General features: G+C 42.2%; 1 protein-coding gene across 15 annotated transcripts in view; it reads right to left on the reverse strand.

Moving 5' to 3' along the window:
* MGA (MAX dimerization protein MGA) overlaps positions 1–22,074 on the reverse strand; it is a 94,247-nt gene that overhangs the window by 37,398 nt on the left and 34,775 nt on the right. For 5 of the 15 annotated variants that reach the window (XR_006282366.1, XM_038405101.2, XM_038405099.2 and 2 more), the window contains exons 6-16: positions 21,633–21,764; positions 20,866–20,964; positions 19,260–19,909; positions 16,888–17,248; positions 15,529–15,752; positions 14,538–14,684; positions 14,018–14,090; positions 12,000–12,520; positions 9,866–10,163; positions 1,648–2,283; positions 722–1,021 (exon numbers count right to left, since the gene is read on the reverse strand). Coding sequence is in view for 14 of the 15 variants with exons in the window: in XM_038405101.2 (XP_038261029.1) it covers positions 722–1,021; positions 1,648–2,283; positions 9,866–10,163; positions 12,000–12,520; positions 14,018–14,090; positions 14,538–14,684; positions 15,529–15,752; positions 16,888–17,248; positions 19,260–19,909; positions 20,866–20,964; positions 21,633–21,764 (3,441 nt within the window). In the remaining variant the exon portion in view is untranslated. The remainder of the gene's footprint in view (positions 1–721; positions 1,022–1,647; positions 2,284–9,865; positions 10,164–11,999; positions 12,521–14,017; positions 14,091–14,537; positions 14,685–15,528; positions 15,753–16,887; positions 17,249–19,259; positions 19,910–20,865; positions 20,965–21,632; positions 21,765–22,074) is intronic. The other 10 variants (XM_043517628.1, XM_038405106.2, XM_043517627.1 and 7 more) reach the window with 5 other exon arrangements.

The following is a 22,074-nucleotide window of genomic DNA, read 5'->3' on the forward strand; positions in this document are numbered from 1 at the left end:
ACAATTCAAAATAAATGAACTCTCTCTCCTTTACAAATTTTGTCAGAAAATTTCAAAACAATTCAAATTTAAAATATCTCATTTCATTTTGGTGGTGGTGGGAAGGAACACTCACTTTTTTCTTTACTTGTCCCTCTTTCTCTTCTTAAGAATGTAAAATAGCGTAATTTTCCTCACCAAAACAAAATGAACAGTTCTGAAATTTGATGAAAATTAATTTTTCACAAAATTTCTCATTTAATCTAAAAAGCCATTATTTGTCAAAACAATTTTGGCTAGTGGCAAATGGTCAGATTTATACTCACCGAAGTGATCAATCCAATTTCCTTAAAATAATGCTGATAGTACATTGACCCTTTGCTAGACATAAAGTCTTTACTTAGCACACAAAATTCCTAAATTTTGTGTAAAGGAAGTACTGACACAACACTTTTTCAGTTTAAGACAAGTGATATTTCATCCAACATCACATCATATCTGAATGATTATACTTCACTCTCCCAACCTACACAAGCAAGACACATTATGGGCATTTTTTTCTTGGCAGTGTGGTGGTGAAATCTCAAAACACAAATAATCCTAATGTCCTGTACTAGTTCTATGCAATTACTTTGACTTTCAGTGGAAAAAGGGGCACGTGAAAAAGGAAAGCTCATCTGCTACAAGATTTACCACAAACAGTACACTGAAGATTCAGGAAAGAATGGCGAAGACTTTGTACCTGGATTGCGGAACATTACTGGCTGAATGTTGGATGGGGTACCACCAGCTCGGAGCTGATGCAGTGGAACAAGCTGGATGATCTGTCCGTTGGGATGTCTAAATAGGTTTACCCCACCAGGGCTCCTCAGAGGCTGCAGGATCATCCTATGTCCCTGAGCAAGCTGCACATTATGGAGGGGTCGTAAAGCAGGAGAACCTTGATGCACTGGAATCAGCAGTAGTCGAGGTCCTACACGCTTCTCTGTTCCAGAAGACAGCCCTTGGGGGCTTGCAGTTGTAGTCTGAGAAGAACCATCTTCTGAAAAGTTAGTACAAAAATAGAATTCATAATATGATTCACAATACTCCTTGACAGAAACAATCACATAAATTATTTGGCTTTACTTGTAACAAAAGTAGGTATGATGTTTTCAGACAGAAGTGTCATTTTTTCCAACTAACAATATCCCTTTAAAAACTATTTTATAACAGGTAATTTCAACATCCTCTATTTATCCACAAAACACATACAGCATGGACCAGGGCAGTACAATCTTCTCCACTCTACTCTGTCAATAATCTCCTCAACCACGTGAAAGAATCATGGACTGAGAGGGTAATTATCTGCTTCCGTGCCTAGTTCTTAGCCTTTGTGGTAGTGATGGTTTTGTGATAAGACATTTATCAGCTAGGAAATAGTCTGAAACCACCAACTCATTTCATATTACACCGCAAACGATCACATGGCTATAGTTTCTGTTGATTAACAGCCTGACCTGAATTCAAAGCAGAAACTTTAGAGGTGAAGGCTCTATACCCCATTCCACTGAGCAGCCTTGTCCCACTATTTTCTCTCTGATGGAACTGTACAGTTGCAGACTTATTCCAATTCTGATGCAACCGGTGTTTCCAGCAACAAATTAGCCAGTAGTGCCTGAACCTTACCTGGTCTTGGATTCAGTGAAGGACTTGTATTAATTCCAGAAAGTATAATAGGAACAGAACCAACAGACGAGGTTGGAGTGGTCACCATGGATGTGACTGCAGTTGTTGTCACCACAACTGGGGATGAGGAGGTGGTAAGAACAGGATGATTAATGGTTGGTGTAGTTACTACAGATTTAGGGAATGATATGGTAGCTACTGGGGTAGTCATTCCAGTTGCTTTTGTTATGTTCACAGTGGCTGTCGGGGTAGTGGGTGAGACAGTAGTACAGGCGCTGGTTTCAGATGTTCCAGGAGCACCAGAAATGGCAATGCCAGGAAGAGAGTGGGTAGATTCATTAGCTCTTGTATGGCCGGTAGTGGTCACAATAGATGATGCCACAGTGGTAACACTTTCTAAAGTAACTGGAGAGGTGGTGGTAGCTGCAGTGACGGGAGGAGAGACAGTGCAGTAAACTGGAGATGGCCTTGAGGGAACCACTGGAGTGACGACCATTACTGGTGTAGGCCTGACATTGAACTTCTGTGGCCCTGTCAGGGGTTGGGGTGTGCTAACTCCAGGAATCTTCTGCTGCAGAGCTCCAACTTTACTCATCACAAACTGTGTGAACACACCACCAGGTGAGGGTCGAGCAGCTGCAAATAAAAACTTGCAGGTCAAAATCTCAACAGGTTCCCTCTTTGCCCTGCATGAGGTGCTGCAGTAGTCAATTTAGCAAAAATTAAGGCCCCAATGTTGTTAAAGAGCACCTTGTATATGAACTGGAACATTTGAAAACATGGCCATTCACTTTATTATAGTCATGAACAGGTTTTACATTATTAAAAATTTATGTTTTATTCAAGATTTACAACTTTCTGCTGTATTTCTTCCTAGCCATGCAAAAGAATCAGGCTCTATGACATTACGATCTTTATTGTGACACTACAAATAGAGAATTACAATTTCAGTACATGAAAAAAGGAACAGGAAATAATTGGCTCACAAGGGATTCTCTAATTCTTAAACTCTTCCCATAAAAGCTTCTCTGTAAGATCTTCCACCTTTCACTGCTTCTTGGTCTCCATCCCCTTACCACTGCGTCCACTTGTTACGCCAACCACTTATTTTTAAGTTGGGGGTAGGGTTTGCCATGCTCTTCACATTGCAATCACCACCCTTCCAGCTGAGGACTGGATGGGAACTCCCCTTTGACACAACGTTCAAGCAAGAAGAGGGAGGCACTATTGAGAAGCTCCCTCCCCTCCATCCCTTGCTCTCCAGGGTTCAGAATGCTGTCTCCATAGCAACCCAGACCTTTATCAGTTGGGGAATAGAATCTGGTTATCTAGTGTGACAACACAGAGGATTACCACAAGGCAAGCCTAACTCTTAATAAAAATATCATACTCTTACATGTATGTAGCACCTTTAGTCCAGAAGGATTCCAAAACAGTTTTTACACATTCGATATGCAAAAATTACTTCACCCACCACTGAAATGCAGCCACCTCTTCAAAATTGCATAGAAATACAATGCAAAAGTTTACTACAGGAAGGAGAAAACAGCACATCCAGTTTATACTGCAGGGGGTATTTAGGTAGGAAGAACACAACCAACCACAAATCAGAATTTTTCCAAAACACAAATTAACACCCCCTTCTCTTGCCCAGAGCTTTTTGGAATTGTTAATGACCAAGTTATTGGGCTCCTAGATTTCACATCTTACCCAAAAGATAGCACTTCCTATAGCATAGTATCCCATCACGCCATGCTGAAGTTCCATTTCAGGACTGACTCAGATAAAAGAGTGCCACACATGTCTTTCAGACGAAGCAGTTACTGACATAGTGCAGTAATGACCGTTCTTCGAGATGTGTGTCGCTATGGGTGCTCCACTGAAGGTGTGCTTGCGTCCCTGTGCTGCTGACAGGAAAACTTCGGTAGCAGTGTCCATTTGGCCCACACATGCATCGCCTATCCTTGTGCCCTGCCACAAGGCTAACCAGCACAGGCAGGCTAACCCTCCTCAGTTCCTTCTCTACCACAAAGTCATAAACAAGGACTATGAAGTAGAGGAGAGGAGGGTGGGTTGTGGAGCACCCATAGAGGGACACATCTCAAAAAACCATCGTTACTGCACAAGGTGAGTAACTTCATCTTTTTCAAGTAGTGTCCCTACGGGTGCTCCACTGTAGGTGACTACTGAGCAATATCCCTAATGGAGGGCTGGGGCTTTGGAGTTGGGTCAGTTACAAATGGCAGTACTGTGGAGCCGAAGATGGCGTCAGAGGTGGAGTCCCCAGCGATCACAGTGTTCTGTGAAGGTGCAGACCAACGCCCATCTCGCCGCTTTACAAATTTCTGAGATAGGGACATTCTTGAAGAAGGCAACGGATGAGGAGATCGGCCTCATGGAGTGTGCGTGGATACTACCTGGAGAAGTCATGTTTCAAACCAGTTAATTGTTGTATCCTGGTAAAAGGCTAGGGCTCTCCCAACATTTAGTGTGTGCACTATAGCCTCCCTGTTGTCACAGTGAGGCCTGGGGTAAAAAATTGGAAGGTGAATCAACTGGGTACATGTGGCACTGGAAGGTTACCTTAGGGATGAATTTTGTATTTGGCCTGAGCTTAACCTTGTTCCAAAAGAATACTGTATAGGGGGAATGTGCCATCAGAGCCACTATTTCTCCTCTTCTCCTAGCCAAGAGGATTGCTACCAGGAAGGCCATTTTCATTGAGAGGTATGTAAGTGAACAGGTGGCTATGGGTTCCAAAGGAGGTCTAGTTAGGCCTTTCAACACCAGGGTTAGGTCCCATGTAGGGTTGGGATTCAGGGTTATGAGAAAAGGTTTGCTATACCCCAGAGCAATCGGTTAGTGGTTGGGTGTGATAGCACTGAGTATCCTTCTACTTGTTGGTGGAAGGCTGCTATAACCACTAGGTGTACCCGAAGAGAACTGAGAGATAGTCCCGATATTTTTTGGAGTCAGTACATAATCTCGGGTCTTTGGAAGAGCTGCAGATATTGTGGAGATTTTTTGGGATGTATACCAAATCCAGACCCTGGATCATTTTTGCAGGTAAGTACGGCATGTCAAGGACTTTCTACTGTGTAGCAATGCTTTTTGTACCTCCTTCAAACAGGAGCTCTCTATGCACTGGAACCATGAAGGAGCCATGCCCTGAGGCGAAGAATCCCAGGTTGGGATGTAGTGCGCGTCCTTAGTTCTGCGAGAGGAGGTTAGGAGTAGCATGAAGAGAGATCAGTGGGCAAGTCACGAGTTGTGACAGGCTAGGGCACCAAGTCGATCTTGGCCAAGTGGGAGTGTTCATTATGACATTTGCTCCTTCTCTTTTTATTTATAATAGGACTTTTGACAACAGGGGAAACGGAGGAAAGGCATAGAGAAGTTCCCTGTCCCAGGGAAGTAGAGCATCACTCAGTAGTGTTGCCCTATCCCTACTCTGGAGCTGTAATGTGCACATTTTCTTGTTCAGGTGAATGCAAACAGGCCTGTGATTGGTGTTCCCCACCGCCTGAATTGGTCGTGAAGTACTGCTGGGTTTATCTCCCATTTGTGGTCATGTGGGAACATGCAACTGAGACTGTCCGCTATCGAGTTGTGTGCACCCTGAAGGTAAACCTCTGATAATGTAACATTGCGGGAGATACACCAATTCCATACTCTTACTGCTTCTGCCCACAGGGAGGGTGATCTATCTTCCCCTTGTCAGTTTATGTAGTACATGAACGCTATGTTGTCTATTAGGACTCTTGTGTGCGATACCTTGATCAGCAGGAGGAAATGGGCGCAGGCATTCCTGACCACCCTGAGCTCAAGGAGATTGATGTGAAGAGATATTTTCATGGATGACCACTTGTCTTATATTGTGAGGTCGTTTAGATGCGCGCCTCATCCTAGGAGGGATGCACTGGTGGTGAGAAACAATGACAGGAGATGGGGGTGAGGTTTGTGAAAAGGGGATCTCTTGGCCAACATTTTTGCAGGTAAGTACCAGTCCAAGGAGTTTTTGATCCTGGTGGGTGGTGAAAGGGGTTTGTCTAGTCTGTCTCCATTTTGTCTGTAAATCGAGTCAAACCACATCTGGAGACATCACATATGAAGCCTGGCATGTGGTATTACCACTGTGCCCACTGCCATATGCTCCAAAAATTGTAGGCAGTGTCTTGCTGAAATTTGTGGGTTGTTTTGAAAGGTCTCTCTAAGTGTGGCCAAAAAGAGGAATCTGTGTTGAGGCAGGAGGGCTCTGGCCTGTAACAAGTTGAGGTCGGTGCCTATGAATTCCAGGCGTTGCACTGGAGTGTGGTTGACTTCTGGCCATTGATCTGTAGGCCCAGTTCCGTGAACAAGTCTATTGTGGATTTGGTGACATGGTGAGCCTCTTGGAAGGACTGGGTTCTGAGGAGACAATTGTCTAGGTAAGGGCAAATCATGATCCCTTGGGAGCATCGGTGCGTGGCCACTACTGAGAGGATCTCGGAGAATACTCTTTAGCCGATAATAGCCCAAATGAGGAGTACTCTGTACTGTTAGTGGTTTTGTCCCAGGGTAAATCTGAGGAACAGTCTGTGGGACGGTAGGACTGTGATATGGAAGTAGGTGTCCTGAAGGTTGAGGGCCAAAAACTCGTCTCCCTGTTCCAAGGCTGGAATAATCATAGCTTGAGTGACCATTTTGAATTTTTGAGCTTTGATAAACTTGTTGAGTGCTCCGAGGTCTAGTATGGGTCTCCAACGTCCCTTCCTCTTGGGTATTGGAAAATAGCGACAGTAAAAACCTTTGCCTCGTAGATGCCGAGGTACTAGTTCTACGTCTCCTAACCGGAGGAGACAATCTATCTTGTTGTAGTTAACTCTCATGAGAAGGGTCCCTGAAAAGTGTCACAGGGTAGGGTGCTGTGGAACAGGGAGGGAGATAAAGTAGATGGAATACCCATTGCAAACAATTTCCAGGACCCATTGATCCAATATTATACGTTCCCAGATGCTGCAGAACATTGCAAGACGAGCCAAATGGATAGAAAATGTTGGTCAGCTGTTTGGGGGGGGGGGAGGGGAAGTGGTCCATCGATGCCTTGACCAACACATCAAAATTGGTGTTTGGAGGTGAATGGTTGTGATGTGGAAGGCTGCGGGCCAGATGGTTTACGCCTGGGTAACCTAGATTTCTTCTTCTGAGGTCTGTAATAGCACTGACTTGTGTACTGGGAGTTGCGTGGTTTGTGCTGGGGCGGTGGACTGAATTTTCTCTTCTGTCTGGGCATATAGATCCCTAACGATCAGAGGGTGGCTCTAGAATCTTTAAGGATATGAAGAGAGAAGTCCATCTTCACCACAAAGCGCTTGGTGCCTTCAAAGAGAAGGTCTTCAACAATCAACTTCACCTCTTTAGCGAAGTCCAAAAGGTGTAACCATGATGCATGTTGCATAACTACTGCTGTGGAGATGGACCGGGCCACTGTATCAGCTGCATCGAGGGCAGACTGTAGCACAGTTTTGGCTACTAGCTGTCCCTCCTGGGTGATAGAATTGAATTGGTCACACTGTGACTTGGGAAGCTGATCAATAAAGTTGCTACGTTTCAAATACGTTAACAAGGATGGCTTGATAATAAGCAATTTGGAACTATAGGGTCGCCAAGGAATAGGTTTTACTCCCAAAGAAGTCCAAGCGTTTCCAATCCTTGTCGTAGGGAGTGGACTTCATTTGGTGTTGACGGCCCCAAGAATTTACAGCATCCACGATGATGGAGTTGGTGGGAGAAGAGGAATTCTGTCTCCCTAACAAGGACATAATATTTTTTTATCAGCCCGCTTACAAGTAGGCATCACCAATGCTGGGTCTGCCATATGTTTTTTGCAGGGTCCAAGAGAGCCTCATTAATGGGGTAGGCTATTTTAGAGGATGAATGTATGTGTCAACTAGTTTGTAATGGGTGTCCTTGATATCCAAGGGTATCTGCAAAGTATCTGTAATTTTTTCTGCCAAGTCCTGCAAAAGCTAGAAGTCATCAGCTAAGGACAGTGGTGGAGGCACGATGGCCTCATCTGGGTAGGGAACAAGATATATTGGTCTTCAGAGTCACCTCTTCCTCAGTGCCGCCCTCCTGTTCCTCCACAATCTCGGCCAGAGGTTTCGAAGTTCTGGATGCCATGGCTGAGGGGGAATGTCTCGGGGGTTCACGGGTAAAGCTGGAAACCCGAGAAGTGTGGGGACAATATGCAACCCAAGGATCCCAGTACAGCCACTGGGGACGTGGAATAGAGCCCGGTGGTAGTGCCTATGATTAGTGTACCCAGGTGGTGGTGGTGGGGCCATCTGAGGGTGTGCTCAGGGGACCTCTTGATAGTAGGCACCATAGGAAGCACAAGAGGAACAGGGGGAAATGGCCTTCTCTGGCTCGCTGTCTGAGTCCACAGTAGAGAGTGGAAGTGTGTGGCAGGGTAGCAGAGAAGAACTGGTGCCGAGATCCCAGTGCCAAGAAAAGGAGCCTCCGTACATCAGATACCAGAGGTCTCTCGAGTGCTGGAATTCCAGTGGTTCTGACCAACCTGGTGCCACTGGTGGTACTGAGGGCATCTGGGATCTTGCCTGTACCAACCACGCTGGTGCTGGACGGGGCATTGATGACAGCACCAATGGTACAGCGTGTACCGGCCGCATCTTCTTACTGGAGTGCTGGCTCCTGCCTTTGTTTGTCGATACCGTTGACCCAGTGCCAGTGCCTTAAGCATGTTAATAGTACCTGCCATTCCAAATCTTCATGAGCCGTGGGTACCAGACTGGGATTATCTCAGTGCAGACAATATTGATAATACCTAGCATCCCTCTTGGGGCTCACTTCCCAATCTCTTTTTTGATGAATTACAAGAGGGGTTTGCGACTGATTTCTTCGATCCACAGTCCTTGGATGTTGAGGGCAGGGAAGACTCACATCTGCCAGGTGACTTGTGCTGCAGGTCTGGGGGGGTGGGGAGGGAGTTTGAGGGCTGCCTCCATGAAGATGATCTTTTGTCTCAGCTTCCTGACCATTCAAGACATGGGTCTGAGTTGCTGGTAGACACCACATTTCTGTGGGATGTGGCCTTCCCTGAGGCAGTGTATGCAGCAGGGAGTACTTGTCTGCTACAGGAACGGCTTCGTTGCAGGAGAGGCACTTCCTGAAGCCCGGTGAACCGGGCACACCCTGTTAGGGGAAGGGTAGCCAAAAAAAAAAAAGGGGGAAAATACAGTCTTTTTTGTTCAGGAAGAGAAAAAAAACAAAAAAACCTACAACTAAGACTGGGGAGACTAACTATAGAAAGTTAAAGAAGCTAATGGTCACAAGCAGATTACTAATGGCTCCATCTCTAGCCAGGGGCAACTGAGAAGGAACTGAGGGCAGGTTAGCCCACACACGCTGGCTAGCCTCGTAGTGGGGCACGAGGAAAGACTGTACATGTGCGGGCCTAACGGACACTGCTACTGAAATTCTCCAATCAGGAGTGCAAGGAGGCAAGCACACACATTGTGGAGCATCCATAGGTACACTACTCAAAGAATCTTTCTTTTACACTTTGGAAGGTCTCCCATCCAAGAACTGACTAGGACCAACCCTGCTTAGCTTGTGAAACCTAATAAGATTAGAGACCAGTGTAATATGGCTGCTCACATGTTGTTCTCTTAATCCAGATTTGACCATCTCGCTTTTCATTACATCTCTTCATGTGTCTTTGCGGTTTTCATACCTTACACTGACCTGACACCTGAAGTTCAAGTGAAATACCACCATTAGAAAAATAAAAATATAAGTGAAGAACAACAGACTAGACTCATCCTAATTCTTTTAACCCTGGGGTTTAAGAAAGTCTCACCAATAAAGGCCGATGACAAAGATAAGAAGGTTCAAATCAGAAACACCCAGTCAGAACAAAAATCCAACTTTAAACACTCAATTTGTGCTTTTCCACTCAACCTCCTTTGTCCTGACTTTTTATTTAATCAATACTACCGCAGCACATTTTCAACCTTTGCAAACATAATTCTAACCCAAGACAAAATTTAGTGTTTTAGGTAAAGAAGTTATTTATTGCAGAGGCAGTTTAGGTAGGTAACTCTAGGAGCCAAAGGCAGTGTGCGCTCTTGGACAGAAATCAACAGCAATGCTGTACACTCATTCTCTATTTTATGCTTCAGGCAATTTAAAATACAGTAATTAAGTTCCAACCTACCTATCTGTCTCTGTGCTGGGACATGAGCTTTCAGAGTCGTCACAGTGGGGGTTGAAGTAGTGCTGATGGAGGATGTAGTTTGGGGAGTTGATGTGGTGGGCACCTGCACTGATGGTGTCCCGGAAGCAGCTGCCTTAGCATTGGATGCTACCTTGGAGATCACAGTACTGAGGGTTGAGAGATCAAGTACTGTGGGTCGCAGCCTGCCTGTGATATAAGCAGCTAGCCGATTGGCTGGATGTAATGCCCCCATCAGTCCCAAAAGGAGTTTGGCCTGAGGATAACTTTTACCATTAACCTGAAAGAAGTGGAAAAGGGAAATTCTGTGAAGGAAAAAAAAAAAAAAAACTTGCTAACTTACCACCTTTGGACAAGGTGTTTCATTCCATGGGATTTCCAAAAGTGCTTTTCAGAGTAACATTGCAATTCAGAATGGGCATTATTAATCTGCTTTCTGCTAAGGATAACTCCAAGCAATTATTTCACATCTCTACATAACCCATAGATTTTAGATGCCATTCAGACTCTAGGAGGAAGGATATTCAAAGAACCATAGAGTCTAAAGATAATGAAATGAAGTAGAATGAAGCTGGCACATATCTTTTTTGCATTTTGGCTTATGTCTCAGTCTCGACTAAAGATGGATATTCATACTTGGTGAGGATGAAGCTTTGAATGCATCACTCTTTAACTAAACTAATTGCCTTTGGTGGCTGTCCGGAGACACAGAAGAAAGAATGCCTAGAGTGCCATGCACATTGGGACAAGTCTTTGAAACGAGACTGCAAAACAATTTACTTTGGCAATATTTTTCATTATTACTCTTGCTATTATTTGTTATTCTGATAGGATACAGGACACTACTTGGTCCCATTTGAATAAGGGCTTAGCTCCAGCTCAGCTTCTCCCTCCCACTGCACAGGAGTTAAAAGGAAGGGCTACAAGAGTGGTTGTTTGGGAGACAGATGGAGTAGAACATCTTCAAGAAGAATGGACTACACACCTGTGGTCACTGCACTGTGAAACTCTAAGATGTAGAGCTTTGTTTATTTTCTGGCTATATTAAACTATTTTAATTTTCATGATGTCAACAGCACCCTCTAAGCTTTCAAAATAAATCTAGAAGAGGCCCTACTGACTAAAGTCAATATTTTAAAAAACGGACTGGTTATTTTCGATGCCCAACTTGAGACGCATTAAAGGGGACTGATTTTCAGAGAGATGAACATTCACCTTCTGAAAATCAGGTCTACTTAAGGTGTCCCAAAAATGGAGGTACCTTAAATCACTAGTCACGCTTGAAAATCTTGGTTTAAGACTGTTTTTGCTGATGAATTATTCAGTCAAGTTAAATATATTTGTCCGGCTTCTCCTTATGCTGGCACTGTATTTGTATAACTTCATGCAAACACAGTTTGCTCTTTTTTCATTCATATGCTTTTCCTAACATGTTCTCACTGCTTTCTTTATCAAAGATACCTGTATTGAACAAGAGGCTTCACCTGACTTCACAGTTTATCCCCTCCTACTTGATCCTACAGTTAATTCATAATGCTGAATTTGTGATACCAATAATTTCCAAGAAACCAACTGATTTCAGATTCAGGATTATGACATCACTTCAAGATCAAAAACCTTGTCTGAAAGGGATAAGCAGACAGATAAGGATGATAAGTTATTGCACAAAGCAATTAAGTTTGTTCAGTCTCCTTTTAAAGATCTTCCCCAGAGTGCATCTCTCTCTAAGTATATTTCTTCTGTGGCCCTGGGCACTCATTGATTTAAAGACAGAGCCAACTGCATCTGTTGTAAGTTTTCCAAATACAGTATCAGAAAGACCCTGATAAAGTTTTTGCACCGTGGCTACCCAACCCACAAAACAAGCAACAGGACATCTAAATGACTATGCTTCAGACTTCTAATCTGCATACAGAATGTTACTACTGACTGACTCCTGAAAGTGACAAACCTGTGTAACTGACTGCAGACTTAACCGCAACATCTCCCAGATAGTATGAAAGTCTATTTGATAGACAAAGGGCCAGGCAGTTAGTAAGTTCTTGTACCATGAAGGAGTTCAGGAACACTGGAGGAAATGGAATCTAATCTCCACAGTAAAGGCAGAAGGACCCACCTGAATCAAGCCTGAGGGGCTCAAATTAGCTTTGCGTTTGTAGGCGACCAGCTTTCCTGCAGGAGAAAGCCCTGTATAAAAAGGCAAGCCTTTTCCCCCCTGCAACTTCTCCTGTAGTTTGTCCAAGGTATCTGCCCGCAAGAACTTTATGTTTTCTGATATTTTGCATGATGACACTGCACTATCAGGAGTCTCCAAGACAGGCATCTCAGGCTTCTCACCCTTGTCCTGGCAGGAAGGCATTGAGATTTTCACTCTGGAGGAATAGATGGGAGGATTCTTCTCATCCCGGGACTTGTGCTCTGAAGCCAACTCAATAATGAAGCTACCCACTTTGAGGGACTGTGGCATGTTACTGTTGATGTGTTGTGATAGGATGCTTAAGATCTTATTGCGATCCTCCTCCCAGTTGCAGTCAGAGATAATCTCGATAAGTTTGGCTGGCCCACCTGGAGTAGTGTGACGAACATAGGAGGTGGAGGAGGATTCCCCCTCACTACGGGAAGACCACCAGCTTTCCTCTGAGAAAGAATTGAAATAGGTTTCTGCAATACTATGGAATTTTAATACCTGGACATTCAATATAGTTTTATTTCCCCACCTCCACCCTTGTATTAGCAGCCGGGAAACAGAAATCAAATAATAGCTCAGAGTACCACACTCCCCACTTCACAGTGATACAAAAACCGATAAAATCTCAATGGAGAACTAACAATTGCATCCTCCTTATGGTTCATTCCATGCAGCCATACCACCTTGTGTTGCAATCCCATCACATCTCACAAGCTAAACAAGGCTGGGTCAGTTCAGCACAGAGAGGCAAGAACTCCAAGGAACACCAACATGCAGCAGAGAGTGGTGTTGGTGATTCAGTTGGTGGCACTTTCCCCGTGAGTCAGAAAAGAACCAAATGTCCCATAATGGCATTAGGGAGCAAGCACGGTGCTGTCTTTTGTAGGAGACATAAAACAGAGGCTTGACCTTTTGTTGTCATTAGCAATTCAATGGCACTTTTTGAAAATGGTAAGGATGTTGAGCCCTATGTCCTGGCCAAGTTTAAACTGGTAATTAATTTCTGCCTACCTAAATTCACCGGCATTTTCAAATGGATGTATTTTTTCCACTTCCCATCCTTAACTGTAGAGTGTTGCTATGCACTGTAAATAGTTGCCACATTTCACCTCAAAGGCAGCTTATTCAGTGGTGGATGATGTGTTTTCTTTAGTCTGTATAACATTTTTAAAGCTCGTAGCACCCTATGGGACACTCTGAGTTGAAAGATAACGTATAAATGCAAGATATTATTCCAGACACTTATTTAATCTATTTCTTTATGGACTGGAAGTTTCAAATTCAGTTTTATATTATGCACTGAGAAAAGTCAGTTTATCTTAACCTTTCAATTCAAACTAATGGAGCTTGCTACAAAACAGTGCCAAGCATAATGGTGAAGGCACTCCCTTGCCACATATAACTCTAGCTGGAATATTCTATGAAGGACTCCACAAGCCTGACAGTGTAACGTGGGTATCTGAGCCTTCTGTAACCAGTGTGTATTAATAAAAAACCCCCAAGCACCTTACGGTCACTTGTGAACACAAGTCTACTGTGCAACAAAGCCTTGTACTACCAACCAAGCCATCGTAATAACTGTCATTTTAAATTTTAGAGCAGCACTTGGTCTAGACATTTAACCTGTTTTGCTTCCCACTGTACTTGTATACACTTCCTGACAAAATCAGGAGACTGAATCAAGAACATAATAAGAATTTTATTAATAACTGTAATAACACAAGACCTGAAGTGTTGAAAATTATAAATAGAGAACTTTGGTATACCATTTAAAAGTACCATACCCAGTTAAATGGGTCTCAGATTGCTTTATGAAAGTTCTAGGCATATCACCTTCTTGGACTCTCCCTGCATGGCTGCCCTTGGTTTCATCAATATCTACAATATTTTCACCAGAAACTTACAGGTAGAAGGCAGTTAAGTTAAGCTCAAAACTCAGATCTTACCTCCTGATTTATCAGTGTCTTTCTCCATCTCACAAAGTTCTTTTTTAAGGGTCTGGTGCTCAGGATCATGCTCCTGGGAGAAGGAGAAAGAATAAGTTGGGGTGGGGAAGGTCAAGAAAGAGAAAATTTTTATTTTAAACGCGACATGACGTTTTCTTCAACATTAAAACATGTTTTAAAATAGACTAGTTCACCACTCTAATGTCCAGAGTTTAACAAAGTAAAGAAACATATACACTAAATACAAAATTCCAAAAATACAGTTCCAACCTCAGGATGGCTCTATAAATGAATGGACTTCAAAGCACTACACATAATCCTACTTCTGGCTGCAGGAAGATTCCAGATAAGACAAATTTCACACTGAATGTGTGGATACATTTTTCAAAAACATTTAAGTGATTTAGGAGCCTAAGTCCCATCTTCAAAAACGACTTGGGTGCTTATGAAAATATTGTTCAACATCTTAACGCATGAAATGGTCAATAGAGGAGTTTGTGGACAAAAGGTGACATCTCACCTTTCCGATACAATTATTTGAATTACAGATGTACAGGTCCTTCTGCTGCTTTTTTTCCTCCCTTTTGCATTCATACGCTCGGACCCGGGCACAAGTCATCATCCGCTCAAAGTACAAGTAAACAGGATCCTTGTCCTCATCCCGAATCTGCAACTCAAACAGAACCACTTCATTCGAGATACATATCCGAGCTATGAAACAGCTACACATTCTAGTATCCCTTACCTCCAGCAGTGCTTCAATAAACAGAAAAAATAGCAAGGAGTGCTCTTGCTTTCAAAGGTGCAGTTTCCTTCCTAGTACCAGACCTCCACCTAGGTTTTACTTCTGAATTAGGTTTTATTTTAAGTAAAAAAATCTAGGTGCAAAGACAACTACTCTGCTTAACCTGGTAGATGATAAAGAGAGAGATTCTGCTTTGAGGCAACCTGCTGAATTCTGGTCACATCTCTACATGCTTCTCTATCAGTATCCCTGTGGAAGGTTTTACTTTTCACATTTTCATGGGCTAAAACACAAAGCAGACTTTTCAATGCTTTGGTACTGGAAATCAAAATGTCTTCATGGTCTAAAACAAAAAATCCATTAGCTTTAAAATATATTTCCTCACTTGTCTTGCTCGTCATTCATTAATTAGATAAGCTACGTTGAATAGCTCAAGTATTTAAGGAAATGGAATGTTCTATATTTTGCAAAATAGCATGCATTATTGCTAGAAATTCACAACCCCTTTTGTCCATACTTGTACTCGTGCAATAACGTGTTTATAAAAGACAAACTGATTTCAAAATTGGGAAGAAAAAAAAAATCAACCCCACCTCACCAAAATTCTATTTACGAAAGTATCCAATTATGGACTTAAATCTCATATCAACCTACTTCAGATACTGATTTGTACAGATACTTAGTGAAGGCTGGTTTGTTTTCTTAACACACAAGGAGGTTTTGCCCTCTTCCTTTGAAAATAGAGCATCTTCCTTTCCTTGCTTACCACTGGGTTGGGTTTGGGAGTATACACTCTCCCTGGTTTGACTCCATTGGAAGATTTGTTCTTACTGGAAGGCAAGAGCTCTGGGGTAGGCAGCACCAAAGGTTTCATTGGTTCAATAACAGATGGTGTTGGGATGTAAATTGGTTCTGGATCTATCTCTCCTTCTACTTTTATCCACAATGGGCAGTTCCTAATAGGCTGCTCTGGCTCTGTATCACAGATAGCTGACAAATGAAAGAGGAAAAAATGTTTTTTAAAACAGCTTATTTTTGCAGTGAAAATGTCTCATCTAATGCTACAGTAATTACAGAAATATCCATCTAAGCCTAAGCACTGCCTCCTAGTAGTTAACCATTCACATTCCCAGGAAATAGCACTGGTTATCTTTCTGGGTTCAAGCTCTAGGCAAGAGTGGCTGGTGCTTGTCCACATCAAGGGGAAAGGGAAAGGAACCAAGGTAAAAATTACATTAAACTTCATCTTCATTTACCAAATGCCAAAAGTAGTAGAGAATGCTGTCACTATTTAAATATTAAACAAAAATAAAGAAAAGTAGTTCTACACATTGTGCAATCTTCTTCCGCATTGTGTAATAAAATCAAGACACCCAAGACTTTGTGATGTTTCTCTGTAGCATGAGAATCTTATTCACTCCATAAATCACACTGACTGGAACATGATGAGACAATGCCATCAATATTTAAGAGTAGGAACAAAGTATAGTCCACACCAATTTCAACCTCTCTTTGGTGTTTAATACATTACTGACAGCTGCCATCTTATTTCCCCAATACACATTAAGGGACAGCCCCTCAAGCTGGTATAGAATTCAGCATAGCTTCATTGAAGTTAGTGGAGCTAAGAATTAACATCAGCTGAAGGTATGGCCCTAGATGTTCAGTTGTTGTGAGAGGGATTAATGAAATACTGGGCAAAGCAAACAAGGGAGTGTATAATATTGAAGTCCCAAATTACATAATGATCATTGTGTTGTGACTCACATCCTGGGCCTCTGAACTGATTTAGGACAATAATCAAGTGACAGACTTTTTACAAGTACCCTGAATGATACCTGGCTATGTTACAAGTCATAAACCCATAAAAAGTTCCAAAAATGTCAACCATGCAGCTAAATGAATGGCAGATTTCTAAAATATCAATAAAGTAAGAAACAAGATTTGCTTCTAGTTAGTTTCTGGCAAAGTAGATGGAAGTTGCATGTACAGAAATCTCTTAGAACTCACCCTACTTTCTTGATTCAGCAAGGTGTTTGCTATACATTCAGCATAAAAATCTCATGAAAAAGCACATGGCTTTGAAATTGCTTTGAGTGATCACTCTGCCCCTAGTAATACTCACTGTATTCCACCTTCTTTCTCCTCCTCCTATCTTTCTGTTTCAGCTCATCTTCTTCCCCGTCACCCTCTTCTTCCAATTCCTCCTCTTCCTGCTGCTCTTCCCCTTGTGGCCCATAGAATACAAGGCTTCCACGCACAGCTTTCTTCAGGATTTTCTTGTGTTTGGATCCTCCCTTTACTACTAACACCCTTCTTTTCAAGCAGGTGCAGCCAAACATACAGTCAGGCCTGCGACAATGGGTAGGCTGACGCTTTTCCAGTGCTAGACTAGCACAGACACAACCCAGACGGCAGAAATCATTGTTGCACGGTGGTGCTCGCCTTCTGATTATTTTGTGGATAGGTTTATTTTTAAGAGAAGCCTAAAGTTAAAAAAAAAAAAAAATTACACATATACATTTGAAATTCTACTGAGATAAAAAAAACATGCATGCATACAAAATCTGCATACACAATCAATGCCACCGCACAATTTACATTGGGTACAGGATTTGCAATTTAAACTGAATGACAGGACACAGAATGGCGTCTTCAAGGGGATGGTCATGCCCACCCCACCCTGACTGACATGTCTAGTTCTGCCTCTGAGCAAGCTGCAGTCAGCAGAAGACCAACTATAAGGAAGCTGAGGACTTGCCCTGTGTAGAAGAAATTGCAAATTACACTGAATGACAGGATAGAGAACAGTTGCACTCAAAGTTGAGATCATGTCACCTGACATTCTATAGTGGGTAATCCAAGAAGCAGAAGAGCCGAGAGTCATACTTAATGATTAAATTCTTAGTCCATTTTGGTCAATTTCACAGTCATAGGATTTTAAAAATCATAAATTTCATGATGTCAGCTATTTAAATCTAAGATTTCATAGCATTGTAATTGTAGGGGTCCTGATCCCAAAAAGGAGTTGTGGTGGGGGAGGGTCGCAAGGTTATTGTACGGAGGGTTGAGGTACTGCTACGCTTACTTCTGCGCTGCTGCTGGTGGTGGCGTTGCCTTTAGAGCTGGGCAGCTGGAGAGCAATCGCTGCTGCCGGGATACCAGCTCTGAAAAACAGAGCCGCTGCCAGCAGCAGCGCAGAAGTAAGGATGGCATGGTATGTTATTGCCACCCTTACTTCTGCACTGCTGCCTGCAGAGCGGGGCTCTCAGTCAGCAGCCACCACTCTCCAGCTGCTCAGCTCTGAAGGCAGCAGTGCAGAAGTAAGAGTGGCAATACTAAAATACTAAATAAATAAAATACTAAAATAACCTTGTAACCCCCTTGCAACTCCCTTTTGGGTCATGACTCCCAATTTGAGAAACATTGGTCTCCCCCCATGAAATCTGGTCTTTTGTATGCTTTTACCCTATACTATAAAGATTTCATGGGAGAAGACCAGATTTCACGGTCTATGAAGCATTTTTCATGGTCGTGAACTTGGTAGGGCCCTATTAATGATACTCCTAGGAATTGACATAAGCAGGACTTATTTTCAATTAAATACATTAAAAAAATGTCAATTTTGTGCAAAGTTAAAAAAAAATCAGGAAATGCCAAGTTACCATGTATGTACCTGTATGTTTTATGGTACACAGTTAACAAAATTAACAGAATATATTAAGATACATATCAAAATTCTATGTTAATATAACATTGTTTGTACACTTAAAATTCCAGGATGTACAAAGGTTATGATTCCTAGAGCACCATTAATTCTTGCACTTATCTATTATTTTCTATTCCTCTTTTCTTTCTTATATATGTATCTTTTCCCATGCTAGGGATCTTGCAACTGTCACTTCTACTGGGCAGACAGTAGGCTTTCACTCTGTCCTAGGTGGGTAGTGCCTCTTGCCAATGACATTGGCAAATCCAACACCACTACTGGTAATGTAGCTCCCAGAATAGCAGAAATACTATTAAACAAAAAAAATGGCTTCTCTGGGTTGGAAATTCTTCTTGAAGTGGACAACAATTTTTAACTCAAATTATAGCTGTTGCTACAATAGAAACATGAGTCCAAGACAAGAAGTTGATTCAGTGTGGACAAGGGTGGGGACTGCCAATACAACTATATACTTTTCCTGGTTAACTGTTCTTCTGAAATGGCAAATCCCTTCCTTCTTTACAGTACAAGTGAGTGAATTTAGTCAGAAGCTCAGCTGTACTATCTTCAACTGTTTAAATTGCTGGTACAGATAAACAAATTAAGAAAACATTTTCTTGACTTTTTCTACAGAGCAATACATCTAACCGGTAAGAAAAGGTGACCCCGCACCCTGTATATTTTTATTAGCATCATTACCTCTTTGTTAAACCCTAGCTATGAAGCACTGGAGTGCAGAAGTAGTAAGTTTGATAGGGAAGGGAAGGGATGTAATTACAGTAGCTTACCTGAGCAGTGAGCAGAGTTGCCAGGGATATGTCTGCTCGTTCTTCTGTGATGTAGGTCCGTGGTTTCCCATCCCACAATGCACAGTCCTCTAAGTCCATCAACTTCACCTGAGATTTAGACAAACCTGGTGGGCGAGTAGCCTGTTGTTGCTGGTGTGCCTGACGCAGACTGATCTGCTTTGGCAACATGTTTTCATCTAGAGCTGGCACCATAAAATTATCCACCTGATTAGCCATGTTGCTACTTGGCAGAGACTTAGTAACCTTCTCCCCTGGGACTGAAAAGTTGTGTTTCTGCTTTAATACAACAGGTGAAGGAAGTATGGGTTTGTAGGATGGTTTTACTCGGCTCTTTGAAGCTGTCTGTTTATTCTGAGTTTTCATCTTCCTAGAGGCAGAAGACACAGCGAGAGGCTTGAAAGTATAAGAGGTGGATGGAGTGCTGGTGGATTGCTTCTTTAGAACACTGTCTAGTGTTCGTACATAGCTAGTGCTCTTGGTTGGAAGCTGATAAACCACAGGAGAAGTGGAAGTGCTAGAAGAGAATCCCATGCTTGTTTCCATCAGCTTCCCTTCATTTTCCAGGTATTCATCCAGCTTGTCGCTACAGAAAGCGGAGCGATTCTTCAAAGAGCCTTCTGAACCACTACCTGAATAAATATGGAATCTAAATACACAGGAAATAACTCCAGAGAAAGTACACTGCCAGTTCTCCTAATAGTAGAGTCAACAGAGAAGAGTAATTTCTTTGACTTTCCAAAGCTTCTATACAACATCTGGGTATGAAATGGGTGATCATAGCACAGCACGCATGCATGCCAAATATGGCCACTCAGTTCAACAATGCACCTAGCAGCCACTGGAATCTTTGATACGGATGGGTGGCTCATGGAAGTTACAAGTCTCAGGGTGCTGTGTTCCATCTCGCTCTGAATGGGTAACTATGAAGACCTATCTGGAGCACTACAAACCAGGATATGTAGTCTCTCCAAGGTACACCTTTGCATTAAAAAATATTACAGTGGTTGCAATCTAACTACAGTTTATTTAAATTCAGTGTAGCCTTCTGGCTCCTGGCAAGTTGCCAAAAGCAGCCTCCTATTAGGCAAAGGTTGGGTTTCCTCAACCTATGAAGTATCTACTCCCATTATAATTTTAAACATATTTACCCAAGAAATTGCAGATTCTTCCCCAAAGAACAGTCTAAAGCAGCACTGAAGATAAGAGTTCCCACACTTCTCTAAACAAGGGTTGTTTATATAGAGTCCAAAATGTATCAGTAATAACAAACCTATTTCAGTTAGCTTTTGCCTTTTCTCAGCAGTCATTTGTACAAAATGAAAATCGCACTTTTATCCTATTTCAAAGTAAAATAAATCACAATGGGAAAATAAAATCTCTCTGATCCCACAAAACCCCATTCAGACCTTTGAAATCTGTATCAGTGAAATCACAATAACCAGGGGATTTTTTACTCATGACCATTTCTGCTCCAAAAATGTCACTAAAAATTAAAATAAAGCAGTAAGTAAACTGAAAGGATCTGTTCCTAGGACAGAAAAAGGACCACATGTATCACATGGAAACACTCTTTTCTACCTCTTACCTTCATTTCTAGAAGCACCGTGAAACTTCCCTCGCCAGCCCTTGATCTTGGTAAAATCATTTGTTTTCCCTGTCCTGGAAACAAAGGGAAACCCAGCATCTGGAAAGAAAACAAGCCAGCCTCACCTTATCAACCAGGTGCAAAAACAACATTACACATGAATGAATAATGATCCTCTACACGTGGAATAATACCACTTCTAACTCAGCCCCCTAACAACATGGAAGTCTAACGGACTGTGAGTACAGCACCCTAAAGCAAAGTAACAGAAAAAAAGGCTTAGAATCGACATTTGGGGCCTCAATTTCAGCAGTCCAGTCTATATGAAATATCACCAATACCATACACACAAATGACTCCATGCGTATATGCAAACTGGAAATCTTCTTTGAGCTCATGGCTAGACAGGCAATCTATATGTGTCCATTAGGGAAAACCCAATTTTATACACATACATGTGTGCCTGCACTAAGTAGGTATACAGCTGCATGACAATGCCATTACTGAAAATCAGAGCCTGACCGTCACATGGTAGACCATTTGGCCAAGAAATACATAGTAATTTAACAGCAAGTTTATGATATATGGCTTTCGTATAAAGATTTCTCATTAAAAACAAAAAATTCCTATGCGATACCTTCTCATCACTGGCATTCAACTTTATTTAAAACTCCTATTCCACATACACAACTAACCCCAACCCCTCAAGCCCTCAACAATAATGCTGAAAGAATAGATAATGTATTTTGAAAGCACTGTTTACATACCCGAACAGCCAGGATTGATTCTTGGGTAGTTCCACAAAGAGTAGTTTTTTGAGTAGGAGAGCGGGAGCTGCACACCCAAATATTTCAGGTCAATGCTCATTGTTGGGTCCACAGAATTCAACTTTAGTCCCACTGCAAGAAGCAAATACCAGTGAAAATCACAAAGCCCTGCAAACTATTAGCAAAAAGAAGCAGCAAATCTTTTAAGAAGATACGTTTCTCAGCTTATACAAGTAATAAAAAGTTACTTTAGAAGAGTATGCATTCATTCTGTGTTTTAACAGACTTGAAAACAGAAAAAAGAATGGCCAGGGGTTCCAGTTTCCCACCAGACTTCAACTCATATGCAGTTTAGATACTACAGTATCCGAGATCATACCACCCTATTAAGATGTGCTTGGAATGAGATAAAAAGGAAAAACCACTTTCAACTCTCTCTGTC

This window comes from Dermochelys coriacea, chromosome 6, assembly GCF_009764565.3.
Source record: "Dermochelys coriacea isolate rDerCor1 chromosome 6, rDerCor1.pri.v4, whole genome shotgun sequence".
NCBI lineage: Eukaryota > Metazoa > Chordata > Testudines > Dermochelyidae > Dermochelys > Dermochelys coriacea.